Genomic DNA, 16,114 nt, shown 5'->3' on the forward strand with positions numbered 1-16,114 from the left:
TACTGGGGAATCAAACCTGGGTCCTTTGGCTTTGCCAGCAAGTGTCTTAACTGCTAAGCCATCTCTCTAGCCCCTCTAATTTCTTCATATAAACACTTAAAGCTATTAATTTTCTTCTTAGGACTGTCTTCATTGTGTCCCAATGGTTTTGGTATGTTGTGTTCTCATCATTTGATTCTATGAACTTTTTGATTTCCTTTTTGATTTCTTTAATGGCCCATTCATCATTCAGTAGTGTACTGTTTAGTTTCCAGGATTTTGTATATACTAGTTTTTGTTGTTGTTGATTTGTAGTTTAATCCCATTGTGATCAGACAGAGTACAAGGAATTATTTCACTTTTTCTGTATTTGTTAAGATTTGCTTTGTGTCCTAATATATGGTCTATTTGAGAGAATGTGCCATGAGCTGCTGAAATGAGTGTGTGTTATGCAGCATTTCAATGGAATGTTTGGTAGATATCTGTTAGACCCATTTGTTCTGTGACATCCTTTAATACATATGTTCCTCTGTTTAGTTTTTGCTGAAATGACCTGTCAGTTGAAGAGTGGGGTATTGAAATCACCCACTAGAATTGTGCTTGGTGTTATCTGTGACCTTAAGTTTAATAGTGTTTGTTTGATGAAGTTGGGAGCACCATGGTTAGGTGCATATATGGTTAGAATTGGAATGTCCTTCTGTTAAATTGTTCTTTTAATCAATGAAAAATGACCTTCTTTATCTTTCCGAAGTAATGTTGGTTTGAAGTATATCCCGTCAGATATTAGGATAGCAACACCTGCATGTTTTCTAGGCCCATTTGCTTGAAATACCTTTCCATCCTTTTACCCTAAGATAGTGTCTGTCTTTTGTGGAGAGGTGAATTTCTTAGAGGCAGTAAACAGAAGGAACCTGCCTTTTGATACAGTCTGCAAACCTCTGTCTTTTGGTTGGGGCATTGAGGCCATTGATATTAAAAATTGTTATTGAAAGGTATGTATTTATTCTTACCATTATTGTTGTTTTGTCTTGCTTCCTGTTTTTCCTTTACTTTCTTATGTGAAATATTATTTGAGTATTGTTTATTTTTCCTTGTTTCCTCATGTGTGTGCTTTCCTTTCTTTCTCTTCAGTGTGAAGGATCCCTTCAAATATTTTCTGTAGAGCTGGTTTAGTGATCATACATTCCTTTAGCCTGTTTTTGTTGTGCAGTGTCCTTATTTCTCCATCAATTTGGATGGATAGCTTTGCTGGATAAAGTAATCTGGGTTGACAGTTTTGTTTTTTCAGAATTTGGAATACATCATTCCAAGCTCTTCTGGCTTTTAAAGTTTGTGTTGATTAATCTGCTGTTGTTCTCATGGGATTGCCTCTATAAGTGACTTGATGTTTCTGTCTAACTGATTTAATATACTGTCTTTGGTTGTGTGATAAGTAGTTTAATTATAATATGGCGAGGAGAGGTTCTTTCCTGGTTTTGTCTGTTTGGTGTTCTAAAAGCTGCTTGTATCTGTATTGGCATTTCTTTCCCTATTTGGGGGAAATTTTCTTCTATGATTTTGTTGAAAACACCTACTAGGCTTTTGGAGTGAAATTCTTCTCTTTCTACTATACCCTGAATTCTTGTGTTTGTTCTCTTCATAGTGTCCTGAATGTCTTAACATTCCCATTCATGCCTTCCTATTAGTTTATCTTTCTCTTTGTTGGAGTGTATTAGATCTGCCACCTGGTCTTCTAGTTTAGATATTCTGTTCTGTCTTTTATCCATTATATTGGTAAGACTTGCTACAGAGTTTTTTTTTTGTTTTGTTTTTGTTTTGACCTACTGCGTTTTTTCATTTCTAGTATTTGTTGTTGTTTTTTTTTCTTTCAGTATTTCTTATTTCCTTACTCATGTCTTGTATTGATCTTCTTATTTCATTAAGTTGGTTTTCTGTGTTCTCCTTCAGGAGTTTGTTTTTTTCTTTGAACATATTTATAATCATTCTTTTGAAGTCTTTGTCAGCATTTCATCTAAATTGGTCTCACTGGAGGTCATTTCTGAAGGATTTATAATTTTTGATGGAATTGTCTTGATTGTTTTGTGTTTCTTATATCATAATGCAGAGATTTTTGCATTTTAGGTTAATTTGATGCTTGGGTTTTTTAATTATCTACAGTATTCTTAATTGTGTAAATCTGACATTATATATCTTTAGGATAGGCACTTAAGGTGCCAGAGTAACAGCAGAAGTGATCTTAGATGTTTGGTTTGCTTGCTATGCAAGTATTCTAGTAAGCTGGGTGGAGCCAAATAAAGGGCACATGCTAATATTCAACTGAGAAATATATAGATTCTGTGAAAACCAGCAGAGAGTACTTATTTTAGAGTGGGTATTGAAACAAACAGATAATCTAACAAAGTCAGAGTCCCTAAGGGTGTGTGTTTCCCTACACTTTTAATCCTGTGTATTGGGAGGCTGAGATTCCTGGTCTTTAAAGTGTTCCAGGATAGCCTGGGGCCATGTAAGACCCTGCTCCCATGAATGACAGAAGATGGTGATAATAAAGGTAATATAAATCAGGAAGCAACAAAGGATAACCCCAAAATACATCTTATTTAAGAATTGCAAAACCAACCATATATCAGATCTAACACAAAACTTGCCCCAATGTGGAAGGTGGTTATAGCACTTCCAATGCAGGCATATATATCAGGCTTTGGGGCAGGTACTGACTCAGTGTAAGTAGGCTCTGTTACCTTTTAGGATGGCTTTGGTCTCACCTATGTTGCGTGCTCTCTTCGGTCCCTTTTTACTGCACTGTGGGCGTGGCAAGATTGGCTGGGTCACTGGATCTGCTGCTCTGATTGCCTGTGCTGGGTGCTATGTAGCTGAGTTCCCTTTCCCCAGGTCTCCAGTGGTTATAGGCACTGCTGGTTGGGGGAGGAGAGGCTGTGGAGGGTTGCCTGAAGTTCTCCTGGGCCCTGTAGTCCTCTTCCTTACTAGCCACTCACCTGGTGCCTGCTGTCTTCTCCTTCAGGTTTCTTAACTTTGTGAGGAGGCTGATATGAGTGGAAAATCCTTTCACTTGGCTTCTCCTGTGGCTCAGGCAGAGCCTGGTGGTTTGCGCAGAATGTCACTGTGGTGGGAACCAATTCTGACTGGTTGTCTGCTTTTTAGAAGCTTTGGGTCTCTTTTCCTTTACTGCTGAGTTTGATAATTCCTTATACACATTCACTTTTTGGTAGAAAAGGGTATTTTGCTATTTTGCTGCTTATTTACCCCCTAGGCTGCTTTGGCGTGTCTACTATGTTGCCATCTTTCTTACCCAGAAGTCAAGCAACAAGCGATGTATTAAGCTTGCTGGATGTTTGTTTGGTTGAATATTACAGCTTAAATGCCTTATTTTCACTCTTTAAAGAAATAAAAGAAGAGCTTGAAGACCTGAACAAAGAAATCAAGAAAACTGCAAACAAAATCCGAGCCAAGTTAAAGTGTAAGTTTAAGTCTTTGGTTTTTGGTGCTGGGAATATAGCTATGGTTATGTTCTTCCTTGTACTTTTATTATTTTCTTATATTTTCAAACATGAAAATTGTGATCATTTCAAAATAAGTTAGATGTATGTGTTTGTATGTACTGCTTCCCATTCACTGACAGAAAATGTTCCCTGCATTCCGCTAAATGGTTGTATGATGATGTCTGGGCCATACTGCAGGTATTGAGAATGTAGAATGACCATTAAGATGACTGCTGGGGTTGGAGAGATGGCTTAGCGGTTAAGTGCTTGCCTGTGAAGCCTAAGGACCCCACCCAGTTCGAGGCTCGACTCCCCGGGACTCACATTAGCCAGATGCACAAGGGAGCCCCTGGAGTTCATTTGCAGTGGGTGGAGGCCCTGAAGCTCCCATTCTCTCTCTCTTTCTCTCCTTGTCTGTTGCTCTCAAATAAATAAATAAAAATGAACAAAAATTTTTTTAAAAAAGATGACTTGCTGAATTCTTGAATGAGTCTCTCAGCTAGAACATTGTTTCCAGCTGCTGAGTGGCTCAGCATCAGCAGCCAGGTAGTATAGCTTATGGCTTCCAAGGACTTTTGTGGGTTACACTTCTTGTCTGCTACAAAGATACATCATATGTGATTTGTAGCACATCACAGAAATGAGCGCAGCTCATATCTTCAGCCTATAGAGTCCTCTCAAGAATGGCATTAAAGGCAAGGGTACCCCCTCCATGGCACAGAGACTGTATAGCTCAGAAGCAGAATAACACACTTCCAGAACACAACTGCATTAGTGTCTGAGTCAGACTCCATGGTCTAAGGTTGTAAAACATGTAGAGTTTGCATTTCACAGGAGGTTTTGGTTTTGGGGTTGGAATTGGGCCCTGGCCCCATGCTGTAATTGACTTGTTCCCCCATTCCAGCCTACACTGAAGTTGCCTGAGCCTGATGGCCTGTGTTTGATTCCCCAGTACCCGCATAAAGCCAGATACACAAAGTGGCACGTGTGCTTAGAGTTTGTTTGTAGCAGCAAGACCCTGGTTTATCCATTCTTTTTCTCTCTCTCATTCTCACTGTGTCTCAAATAAATAAATGAATAAATACATAAATATTGAAAAAGTAATAAAAGAGCTTACAACAGTGCTTTGCTTAACCTGAGGATTATTCATCTTTTTCTCCATATCCTTGCTTTCCCTTGCCCACAGTCAGTGACTCATTTACCACATAGACTGCAACTAACAGACTCGAATGACTTGCTAGCATCTTCCACTCAGGGTGTGGCCACATGGAGTAGCTGAATTGTATTTTTTCTTTAGGTACATCCCACCAAGCTGTCGTATTTCTGGGTTTAAAGTCATCTTGAACAGTTCTTTCTTGTGTGATTTTATTACTAACTAACTTAGTCTCTAGTTAGTTTTGATTTTTAAAACGTTTTTAAAAACTTTATTTTTATTTATTTATTAGAGAGAGAGAGAGAGAGAGAGAGAGACAGACAGACAGAGGGAGTGAGAGAATAGGCACGCCAGGACCTCTAGCCATTGCAAAAAAACTCCAGATGCATGCACCCCCTCGTGCATCTGGCTTACATGGGTTCTGGGGAATCGAACCGAGGTCTTTTGGCTTTGCAGGGAAATGTCTTAACCTCTGAGCCATTTCTCCAGCCCTAAAAACTTTTTTTTTTTTTTTTGAGGAAGGGTCTCAATCTAGCCCAGGCTGATTTGGAATTCACTATGGAGCCTCGAACTCATGGCAATCCTCCTACCTCTGTTTCCCGAGTGCTGGGATTAAAGGCGTGTGTCACCACACCCAGCTCTAAAAACTTTTTTATTGACAACTAATTTTTGCTTTTTTTTTTTTAACTTGAGTGTTTGCTTCTTGCACATTTATTTTGGCATTATAATTGTATGAAGTTTTATGTAACCCTAAAATCTGTAAGAAAACATATTTGAAGGATTTTGGCTGCTTATGTGCCTATCCCTACCTGGTTGCCATTTCCTCATGGTGGCTACCTGCTCCTGGGTTCTCTCTCTAGTCATCCTGTATGTCTGTGTGAATGTGTGTATGTGCAGACAGATTCATAGGAGCAGCAGCTCCTGCCTGGAGGGCAGTTTTCTGGGAGGACTGCTTTACATGACCACCTATGCTTTATGAGGATATATGCTTCAAAGACAAGAAAGAAGTTGGAGGTCTGGCTTAATAAAACTTGGATTTACATCTGAAGGTAACTCTCTTCTTGTTCCAGCTATTGAGCAGAGTTTTGATGAGGATGAGAGTGGGAACCGAACCTCAGTGGATCTTCGGATCCGACGGACCCAGGTTTGATTGTCACTGTTACTTAGATTGAAGTAATGTGGAAGAATAAGCCTTTTCTTTTCTATTTTTTTACTGTTTCCACATTCAAAATCATTTAATTTTTTTTTTTTTTTTTTGCCTCATATTGGAGATTGAAGTAGGGCATCACACATGCTAGGCAAGTCTTTGCCACTGGGCTACACTCTAGTTCCAATAATCCCATCTTTACTGTCATGTCTGTCCTCATCACCTTTCTGCATGAATGGGGCCAGTGTCTGTGGCTCTTATCTTTTCACTGTAAAGAGAACATATGGGTCATTCCCACAGCTGTGCTGCAGAGCAGAGAACTGGCTAGATCATTTTGGGGCTTGTGGTTTGGTGTTCACATTTCTGTGGTTTCTGATGTGGTAAATAGAAATGTAGAAAACTCAGCTCCGGGGGCTGGGCTATAGCGGAGTAGGTAGAGTGCTTGCTTGCACTCTACCAGGGTTTGGTCCTCAGCATCACAGAAAGTGGTGTAGTGACACATACCTGTAATCCCAGCACTTGGGAAATAGAAGCAGGGGGATTGCAAGTTCAAGGTTATCCTTGGCTTCATAGGAAACTCAAGAATACCCTGGGATGCAAGAGAACCTGTCTAATAACAAACAGACAGACCAGCCAACTAAAAAACAAACAAGCAAAAGAACCCTGAACCCTCATGGCAGAAGGTGACTATGTGTGCAGGGGTGGGGCAGTCTGCATGGGTCCCAGCATGACCCAACCTTTGTGCATAGTGCCTGCTACAAGAAGCCAGATGAATTCCATAGGTTTTGGTGCCTTTTTCCCTTTAAGGTGGGGTGGGGAAGAAACCAGTAGAAGAGTCAGTTATGTGAAAAATAAGGAAGATAATATATAACACACATGAACCTCGTAGCACAACTTCCATTACAGAGAACTCTGCTGATACCCTTCCTACTGGAAGGAGTTAGGAATACAGCAGTTTGAGCTTTTGACCTATAATGGTTTTGCATGCCTCTTTCAGCAGAAGGAATAACAGTTGATGGTAATGTGATGGTTTCCATGTTATTAGCATTCAGTGCTGTCTCGAAAGTTTGTGGAAGTCATGACAGAATACAATGAAGCACAGACCGTATTTCGGGAGCGAAGCAAAGGACGCATCCAGCGCCAGCTAGAAATCAGTGAGTAAAGGGAGATATATGCTCCTGCTTTCTTTCTCAAGGTACTTCAGTGCAGACATGCAGTTCTAGCTCTCTTTTACCAATGTCATAAAAATGAACTTTTTGTAGCATTGAATTCCTTGAACAACCAGACCCGTTACTCATTCACATTCTTCAGAAGGTTCTAAGTGAGCTACTTCCTAATCACCCCAGTTCTTCTAGAGACTGAGACAAATTTGGAAAATTGTCGCTGTTTCCTGAGGGGTTTGTGTCCTGCAGACCCTCCTACTTTTACTGGGAGACAATCTCTGATGTTTCTACTTGTCCACGTGACCCCAGGCCCTGCTCAGCTTAAGTCCCTTGGCCAAACTAAGAGGTGAACCTGTAGGAAAGCCCAAGTATGGAGGCGCTGGCTGTTTCCTTTCCATGGCCATTTCTTACTGGAATTAATACAAGGTTTTAAGGCTAATTTTAGTTATAAGGTGTTCTGATATTCCACGTCTTGCTGCTTAGTCTTAGGTTTCTTTCTTTCTGTCTCATTAACACCTGCCTAAGAAAGTGCTTATGAAAGGACAGAAAACACTGTCAAAAATGTGACAGCTTACTTAGATCTTAGTGGCTCGTGTAGTAAAGCAGCCTTGGCTGTTAAGCACTGCTTTGTCCTGAGCACAGTTTCCATTGTTGCCTCAGCTGGAAGGACCACCACCAATGATGAGCTGGAGGAGATGCTGGAGAGCGGGAAGCCATCCATCTTCATCTCCGATGTGAGTGGACCACAGCTGCTCAGGCCTACACTTATGTGGATGGCCATTTTTGTCCTGATCTTTCAAGCAAACTAGAAGTTAATAATTCTCTTTAACTTTTCTTTTTCAAAGATTATATCAGATTCACAAATTACCAGACAAGCTCTCAATGAAATTGAGTCACGCCACAAGGACATCATGAAGCTGGAGACCAGTATCCGGGAGCTGCATGAGATGTTTATGGACATGGCCATGTTTGTGGAGACTCAGGTAATGAGATGTCTTCTCCAGATAGATGCTAGTCACATGGAGTCATATATTTGAGCTCACTTAAGCCAGGAAAAGTATGATTTTGGATCAAGCTTCAAAAGTCAAATATTAAGCAGGGTATGGTGGTGCACACCTTTAATCCCAGCACTCTCAGGAGGCAGAGGTAGAAGGATCGACGAGAGTTCAAGGCCAGCCTGAGACTACATAGTAATTCCAGGTCAGCCTGAGCTAGAGTGAGACCCTACCTCAAAACACCAAAAAAAAAAAAAAACAAAAAAAAAAACCCACCAAAACCCAAAAAAACAAAAAAACACTGGAGAGATGGCTTAGTGGTTAAGTGCTTGCCTGTGAAACCTAATGACCCCATTTCGAGGCTCAATTCCCAAAGACCACATAAGCCAGATGCACAAGGTGGCGCATGCATCTGGAATTCGTTTGCAGTGGCTGGAGGCTCTGGCGTGCCTATTCTCTAGTTATCTGTCTATTTCTCTGTCTGTCACTGTCAAATAAATAATTTTTTTTAAAGTCAAGCATTAAATGTAATACTGAAGCTCTGGAGCCTCAGTAGTGGGGCTCGTGTAGTTAAGTGAAGTAGGAGTTCACAGATGGTCAGCCTTGTCAGCCAGAGGCAGTAGGAATTGTTCATTATATTTAACTGTTCATCATATTTAATGAAATTACAGATGCTTGTACTAGAACTTTAAGTTAAAATAAAAGGAGATATAAAAACCTTACATATATATCCATATATGTATAAGCATAAATACATACATGATCACATACATATGACATGAACTTAGCTACATAAAACAATGTTCCCAGAGGATGGAGGTATACTGAGCACTCTAAAGGCAGTGGATCCATAGAGATGTGAATTTTTCTTTGTAAGTAGATGTACTTTCAAGTTTCCCACAAGGAGCATATATCACAGGAGTTACTGGGAGACTGTCTACAGGTATAAACCACCAGGGAATCCAGTACATGGCACTATGCAGAACTCATAGGGACGTGGTGGTGTTCTTTAGAGGAATGGAGATTTTGTATGAACCGAATGTGCTCTGGGTGATGGTGTCTGTCAGGTGTCTTGCTATGGTCATGTGCTCTTGAGACTGAGCTGATTTTCCCAAGGATCTCAAATCTGATTAGGGAGAGTCCCTGGCTAACGAGAATACAGCTGGCTTTCTTCATTCCTCTCCATCCTGATCAGATTGCTTCCTCTTCCTCCTGAGATCAGGAGTCAGGAGGCTTTGGCTGTAACGTGCCTCTAAGAAGGCAGACACTAGTTACTTTCTATGATAGCCTGGTTACATACCAGGATGAGAACATCAATTATAGACCACACTCATTCCATGTGCCTCCCCTAAAAAAGTGGTGTTTATTTTGAGGAATTTAATCATCAGAGCATGTGTGAAAGGCTCACTAACTCTGTATTGTAGATGAAGCAGCCTGTGGGATATAGATGGTCATGCTCCTTTCTGGTCTTGAGTGGACCAGTTGCTACCAGGTGTAAGAACTGGAGAGAGGAAGTATCTGAGGGGACAGTCACACAGTAAGAACAGTAGGTTTTATGGCAGCTCAGGCTTTTAGTTGTGATTACTACACATTATGGGCACCTCAGTACGCCTCATGAGAAAAGCCACTTTGTAGTTTCAGTTCTGTGTTTGCTATAAACTTTTTTTGGTGTATGTATGTGTTTGCCCATGCATGTGGCATATACGTGTGTGTGTGTGTGTGTGTGCATGCATGCAGATGTATGCACCTCATGTGTATGTGTGAAGTGGCCAGAGGAGGATGTTGAGTGTTCTTCTTTATACTTCTTTTGCTTTATTTCTTTGATGTAGGGTCTCTCACTGAACCTGGAGCTTGTACTGTTTTTTTTCAGTGACCAGCGAGCCCCGGCAATCTTCCTATCTCTGGCCCCATCAGGGCTGGGATTATAGGTGTGCATGGGCATGCCTGTTTATTTTTTTTTTATTTGGGTGCTGGGGCTTGAACACAGGTCCTCATGCTTGTACAGCATGTACTTTCACCCACTGAACTATCTCCCCAAACCAGCCCCTGTTGCCTTTAGAAGTGACAGAATCATGTTACATTGACATCACAGGTTTGCATAGTCAGATTTATGAGTGAGTGCAAGTGTATGAATAATAAGTTACCTGTCCATCCTTCTTCAATGCCACGCTACTCGCTGCTGCAGACTGTTTCCTGTCAGACAGTACCCAGGTAATGTGTTCTCCCCTGACATGCCATGGGAATCCCTTGGTTTCCAGTCTCGTTCATCAGTCCATTGGTGGCGTGGATGCTTACTTAGTTTGCTTGACACATTAAAGAAATTGCCTTGATTTTCTCCTGTGAGAAAAGATGGCATCCTTTGCATACGGAATGTTTACACAGTAGTGAAACCTGAGGTTCTTTAGCTTGCTGCCATTGCCCATTGCTCCCCTGAGAAGCTCACACAGCAAGTTATGTTCATCTTTGCTGCCCACTCCATTTGGCTCATTCTAAGTATAAATCGACTTTTCACTGCTTTGCATTGGCACATTTGTAATGTGTCACCCATGCATCTCTGTAAATGGGAGAAAAATTGGTATCCATCAATTGCTCGCTGTGAGAGCCTGTGTTATGTGACTATCTTATGGGACAGAACTAAGTTGCTCAAAAATGCTCTGCTCAGGCTGAACTTTGTGTTTGAAGGGGGAAATGATCAACAACATAGAGAAGAATGTTGCGAGTGCTGCAGACTATGTAGAACATGCCAAAGAAGAAACAAAGAAAGCCATCAAGTACCAGAGCAAAGCAAGGCGGGTGAGTGTGACCTCTGAGCATGAGTGTGGTTGCTCTTTGCTGGGTTTCCAGTTGTCTTCTCACCTGTTCATGCCAGCTGGCTAAAAAGAGAGCTGAGGAATAAAAATTTCTTAAATAAATGTTTCCTTGAAAAAGAAAAAATAACCCCTTTCCCTAAAAGTTTTTAAAGTTTGTTGGATAAATTGTGTATAAACCATTCTGTGTTCTAAGTAATTACAACCCTCTTCAACCTCAAGTTGAGGTGAGTTTACATTTTTGAGCTGTGTTCCTTGGGACATCAGTTTGGAGGAAGTAACAAAACTGATGGAATTAGGATTTCTCTTAAAAATTATTGGTAATAGTTTATGTGAGGAGTTGGTCTTGTTTAGTTAACAAACTACTTGATTTGTTTGGGGAGAGGAGATGATTGCTTGAGATAGTGGGTAGTCCTGGTGTCTTGTATAGTCCTCCAAGAGGGACTCACAAAGGCAAGATCCCTTCCTTAGATCCACCTGCCTATGAATCTAGGTGGTCTCAAGGGAACCCTATGTAGGTTGATGCTAATGAAACAGAAATTCAGACTTGCTCTTCTAGCTTGGTATCTTTCCATAATACCTGAAGCTTGAGGGAATTTGGAGTCCCATGTTGCTGATCACAGAGGCACTGAGAATCATGTCAGTGAATTTGAATACCTGTGAGTCTTAGGAGTGCAACTTGGCCAGAGGAGAGTCACAAGGCTGCAAAGAGCATCACTGCCCACAGCAGACAAGATGCAGAGTCAGGCGTCCCAGTCAACTCCAGTTTCATGGTTACAGCCTGGCTTAACAGCTCTGCCATGAGAGAAATCATTGTATGTTCCAATCAGTCTTGTCTAGGCAGTGTCTCCACTGTGTTTGTTGAAACATAGTGCTGTCAAGGTTCAAAGCATGTTGACTCTTAAGAGGTCTGGCCTTATATATTAAGTCACTCTTGGGCAGCTAAGAATTGCCAACTGGTTTCAGACGTCTGATAACAAACAGATTGTATGGATGGATGGTTTTGTTTTCAGTGAAGGCTGTCTTTTAACATGGCAATGTGCAATCAGCATGGTGTAATCAGCCTGCTTTCCTTTGACAGAAAAAGTGGATAATTGCCGCTGTGTCAGTGGTGCTCATTGCTGTGCTTGCTCTAATCATTGGCTTATCGGTTGGCAAGTGATGCTGAATGCTTGCCTCTCCACCAGGGTGGCAGTAAGTGACTAATCAACTAATTTACTTATTAGCCTTTTCAGCCAGTCAGTAGTAGTGTTTTCCCAATTTTAATACACTCACAGGTCACAGGTTTTATCCCTCGACTGCTTCCCAAAGCTTCCTGCCACATCTAGTGGAGTGTGTATCTATTTACTGAGGGAACTCAGGCCTGGTAGTGGATCAATTTTGGACCACAAGGTGGCACTCTTGGGCCAACTTTGGTTCCAGAAATCATTGCCTCTGTCCATAGCAGTGTGTGGGGGCTGGGGTGGGGGTGGGGAGACTTCCTTAAGGCAGGAAGTTAAAGTTATCACTGAAGAAACATTTAGTTACCACCAAGTTTTTTCCTGATAACTTTCTGTTATTTATTGAAACAGTTGGCCTATTAAAAAACCTAATATTTAAGGTTGCAATTTGGTGTTTTGTTTTTTTTTTTTTCCTTTTTTCTTTTACGAGGTAGGGTCTCACTCTAGACCAGGCTGATCTGGAATTCACTATGTAGTTTCAGGGTGGCCTTGAACTTGTGGCGATCCTCTTACCTCTGCCTCCTAAGTGCTGAGATTAAAGGCATGCGTCACCACGCCTGCCAATTTGGTTTTTACATTGTAGTTTAGAATAGTGGCAGCAGCTGAACATGACTTAGTGAAATATACTAGCTGTGTATTTCCCCCTGGAACTGAGAGAATGGAAACAAAGGTATAGGAAACAGCAAAATGAACTCCTTCCTCCAGCTTTCCTTCGGGGCAGCATCTGTTTTGTTTAAAAGCAAATTCTTACTGAAATGAAAACTATATCAGTATGCCTGCTAATTCTTACGGATTGTCAGTGACAGCTTGTTGAAGTTATCATCATTGTTTTCCTGGTGTGAGTCACACCTTTCCCTGATTTTCAGCTGATTTCAGGTTTTTCTTGGTTTTCTGGTGCACTACCCTAAATTCAGTAGGTGTGAGGGGGTATCAGGTATGGGAGTCCTGTGACCCTCTGCATTGTTGTTGCCATCCTTGTGAGCATCCAGAGGATAGAAGGTATCCCCAGTCAGTTGCTTTGAGCTTACTAAGGGGACTCAGATTTGACTGTCACTTGGTGCTTAAAAAAGTCGCAGAACGGAATCTCTGCACTTCAATTTCTTTCTTGCCTTCCCATCTACAAAGTTTTTTCATTCTGTGATCACCTGTCGGGCATAGTTTCAGTGGCAGGAGCAGCATTTCATGATTAGTGCAGACATGCCAGGACCACAGGGTCATGCAGAAGGCACTTTCATCCTTAGTCCTGGTGTGGCAGGCGTCAACCTTCTGTAGGCGGCAGGAAGGATTCTTGGCATGCTGTGTATGTGTAGGAGGTTTACATATCTTCCCTAATGTTTTCCTGATTGTAGAGGTGAGTTTTCTTTGCAAAAATATTGCACTTTTCAGTGTTTTAATAATTCTTTCAAAAATATGCATTTTCTCTATTTTTTTTCCAGTGGCATGTGTGGTCAGTTGAGTGTGGTCACAGAAATAGAGTGGTGACTTTCATTTTGCCCCGTGAAATGTCCTGGTTTTTATGGGTTCAGTGATTACTGCTGGGGTGCAGGTGTGATCCTGCATGCTGGGCCGGCTAGCCATTTGCCATACAGCTTGCAGATCTCTAACAATGAACACAAAGCCAGCCCAAAGTCCATGTCAGGACCAACTTTAGCATATGGAAGCAGTGTTGATGTCTTAAATCATGTCTGAGAAACCATTCCTTCACCTTTGAGCAAGTACTTGTTGAATGACTTCCTCTAGGTTAGGGTTAGAGCCATCTAGAGCCTTATAGCACTGGGAGGTGCCTCATCTCCCACATGTGATTTCAAGGCTATGACTTGAGGTTCGCTGACTGCTTCATCATCATCCCTCCCACCACATTTGATGGTTGCTAGTACTTGATGTTTGAGGTGCAGGCATGACACATGGACTCCTACACTCCAAATGCCATGTCTGCAGCTGTTCTGAAAAGCACATGTGACCATAAGGAACACACCTGTGCCACAGGGAAATGCCAGTGAGAATCAGCCCAGTTCCTTGAGTTGGCTCATGAGTGGAGAAGTGTTCCCTCAGATCTGGAGCTCATGAGTGGGGAGGTATTCCCTCAGATCTGGAGCTCATGAGTGGGAGGTGTTCCCTCAGATCTGGAGCTCATGAGTGGGAGGTGTTCCCTCAGATCTGGAACACAAGGAATATGCTGGTAGCAGGAAGGTCTGCTTAGCTGAGGAGAAAGATTTCATGCCGAAGTACAATTAGGGGAATGATAGGATATTGTGGCTCTGTGAAAACTCCATATTCTTTTGATATGGAATGCAGACATTGAGGGGAAGGACACTCATAGGCTGTTCTCCCAGTTTCCAGAATTTACCTGGAAGGTCACCATGGACCTGGCCCTACATGTCTGCCTCCCATGCTCAATGATGTGAGTTCATTTGTTTTCAGCACTAGTGATGGAACCTGGGGCCTGGCACATGCTCGGCAAGGGCTCTGCTGAGGGGAACTCACTAACAGCTATACCTCAGTATGTGGAACCTATTAGAAAAAGGGATGTATAGTATATAGCATGGTGTGCCTCTCATCTCCAGCTTCCTTCTCTTTTCCCTCAGACAGGGACTAGCCTTTAGCCAAAGATGGCATGTCTTTTAATTATATGAGATTGTGGCATTGGGCCTTGTATCTAGCTATTGGTACTGGAGTTAGTGTTTTGTTGATTTCTTACACACCTGCACAACGTAAGTGTAAAAAGCGATTTTTTTTAGGTCAGTAAGAAATAGCCTCAGGGTTTAAAAAAGATATTAGTGCACAGCAGTTCTGTAATTGTTACAGTCAAAGGAAAATGTTTTATCAACTCACAGGTCACCAGCAGTTGCTTCCCCTCCAGAAGGAATCAGTTGTCATTTTAATACATTAAGCTTGCTGTGCATAGTCTAGAATGGATGCTTGGTCTTGGAGTTTTCTTTCTCCTTCCCTCTGACCTGCAGGGTTTCTTTCTTTGTAGTGGATGTGTGTTTTAAACTGTCCATGTTACAGAAGGCTTTTGTTAGGAAATGACACTGTTGTTTTCTTTGATACATTGCAAATTCATGGTTTTCTTTATCTTACAGAAAATGATGTTCATTGCTATCTGTGTAGTTATTTTTCTTGTGATCCTTGGAATTATCCTAGCGACAACATTGTCATAGCAACCATATCCCAGGAGCAATTTGTCCTTGGAGACTCAGACCACATCTGCAGCAGAGACAACATCCTGTTCTTCCTTGAGTGAATCTTGGACATAGACTTGGTGTTGAGTGCCAGAGAAAGCACAGAAGACAGCTTTGCATCACAAGAACACCGGGAGCTGAGTGTGTGAGATATGATACCCTACATGTCCATGGACTGAGTAACACTCCTCAAAGATTTCACACTGTGATAATTGCTTCAGTGGCTTTGAAATAAGCAATGAAACATGTCAGTGTTTACAATGGAGTGAGGTTCAGTTAGGGAGTACTTTATGCTACAGAGCTGATAGGGTCCAGACCCAGGCTTTCCCCCTCACCTTTCAGCCAGCATATACTAACTAAGACATTTTTGTACTATGTTTAATTAGTCTTTATGTGTTGTTTGCAGAGATAATTTTTATTCTCACAAAGCTGTTTTATAAAGTATCTGTAATTTTAAGTGTCTATAAATTAGTTGTTTAATATATTAACATTTTAGTTTGCCCTTTTTTTATATGCTAGATACTGCCTTATTCTGAAACTAGAAAGCAGGGCTGTCTGTTTGGCTGAGGGCAGGTTGCCGTTGTTACTGAAAACACACCCATACAGCCCTTGGTCCTTCTAGTGCCTTCTGCTGTCCAGACTCGGTAAGTGCCAGGGGGAAGACCAGGTGATTGTCCTCTGTTCCAGTACCAAGTGTTTACATTAAAGAGTTTGGAGAAAAGCAAAAAGAAATAGTTTCTGCCTCATCATTTCTGTAAGGCCTTGTGGGGAGAGATAATTTCTTGCATGTTAATAAATTGTTCTGCTAAGGCAGCCCTTGCACCCTCTACATGTTATGACCCAAAGTAAGATGAGTGGGCTTTTACCACCCATAGTTATGTAAGCAGACCCCTACCTGTAAGTACACATAGTAATGGAACTGGACTCCCTGCTGTCACAGGTGACTTTCCCCCACCACCGTCTGGGTACAC

General features: G+C 41.6%; 1 protein-coding gene across 4 annotated transcripts in view; it reads left to right on the forward strand.

Moving 5' to 3' along the window:
• Stx2 (syntaxin 2) overlaps positions 1-15,631 on the forward strand; it is a 42,550-nt gene extending 26,919 nt beyond the window's left edge. For 2 of the 4 annotated variants that reach the window (XM_004668864.2, XM_045157684.1), the window contains 8 exons: positions 3,380-3,454; positions 5,700-5,773; positions 6,822-6,930; positions 7,600-7,673; positions 7,785-7,922; positions 10,617-10,727; positions 11,823-11,935; positions 15,045-15,631. In XM_004668864.2, the coding sequence (XP_004668921.1) occupies positions 3,380-3,454; positions 5,700-5,773; positions 6,822-6,930; positions 7,600-7,673; positions 7,785-7,922; positions 10,617-10,727; positions 11,823-11,903 (662 nt within the window). In that variant the 3' untranslated portion in view covers positions 11,904-11,935; positions 15,045-15,631. The other 2 variants (XM_004668865.2, XM_045157685.1) reach the window with 2 other exon arrangements.
• The last annotated feature ends 483 nt before the right edge of the window (positions 15,632-16,114 follow it).

This window comes from Jaculus jaculus, chromosome 8 (genome assembly GCF_020740685.1).
Source record: "Jaculus jaculus isolate mJacJac1 chromosome 8, mJacJac1.mat.Y.cur, whole genome shotgun sequence".
Lineage (NCBI taxonomy): Eukaryota > Metazoa > Chordata > Mammalia > Rodentia > Dipodidae > Jaculus > Jaculus jaculus.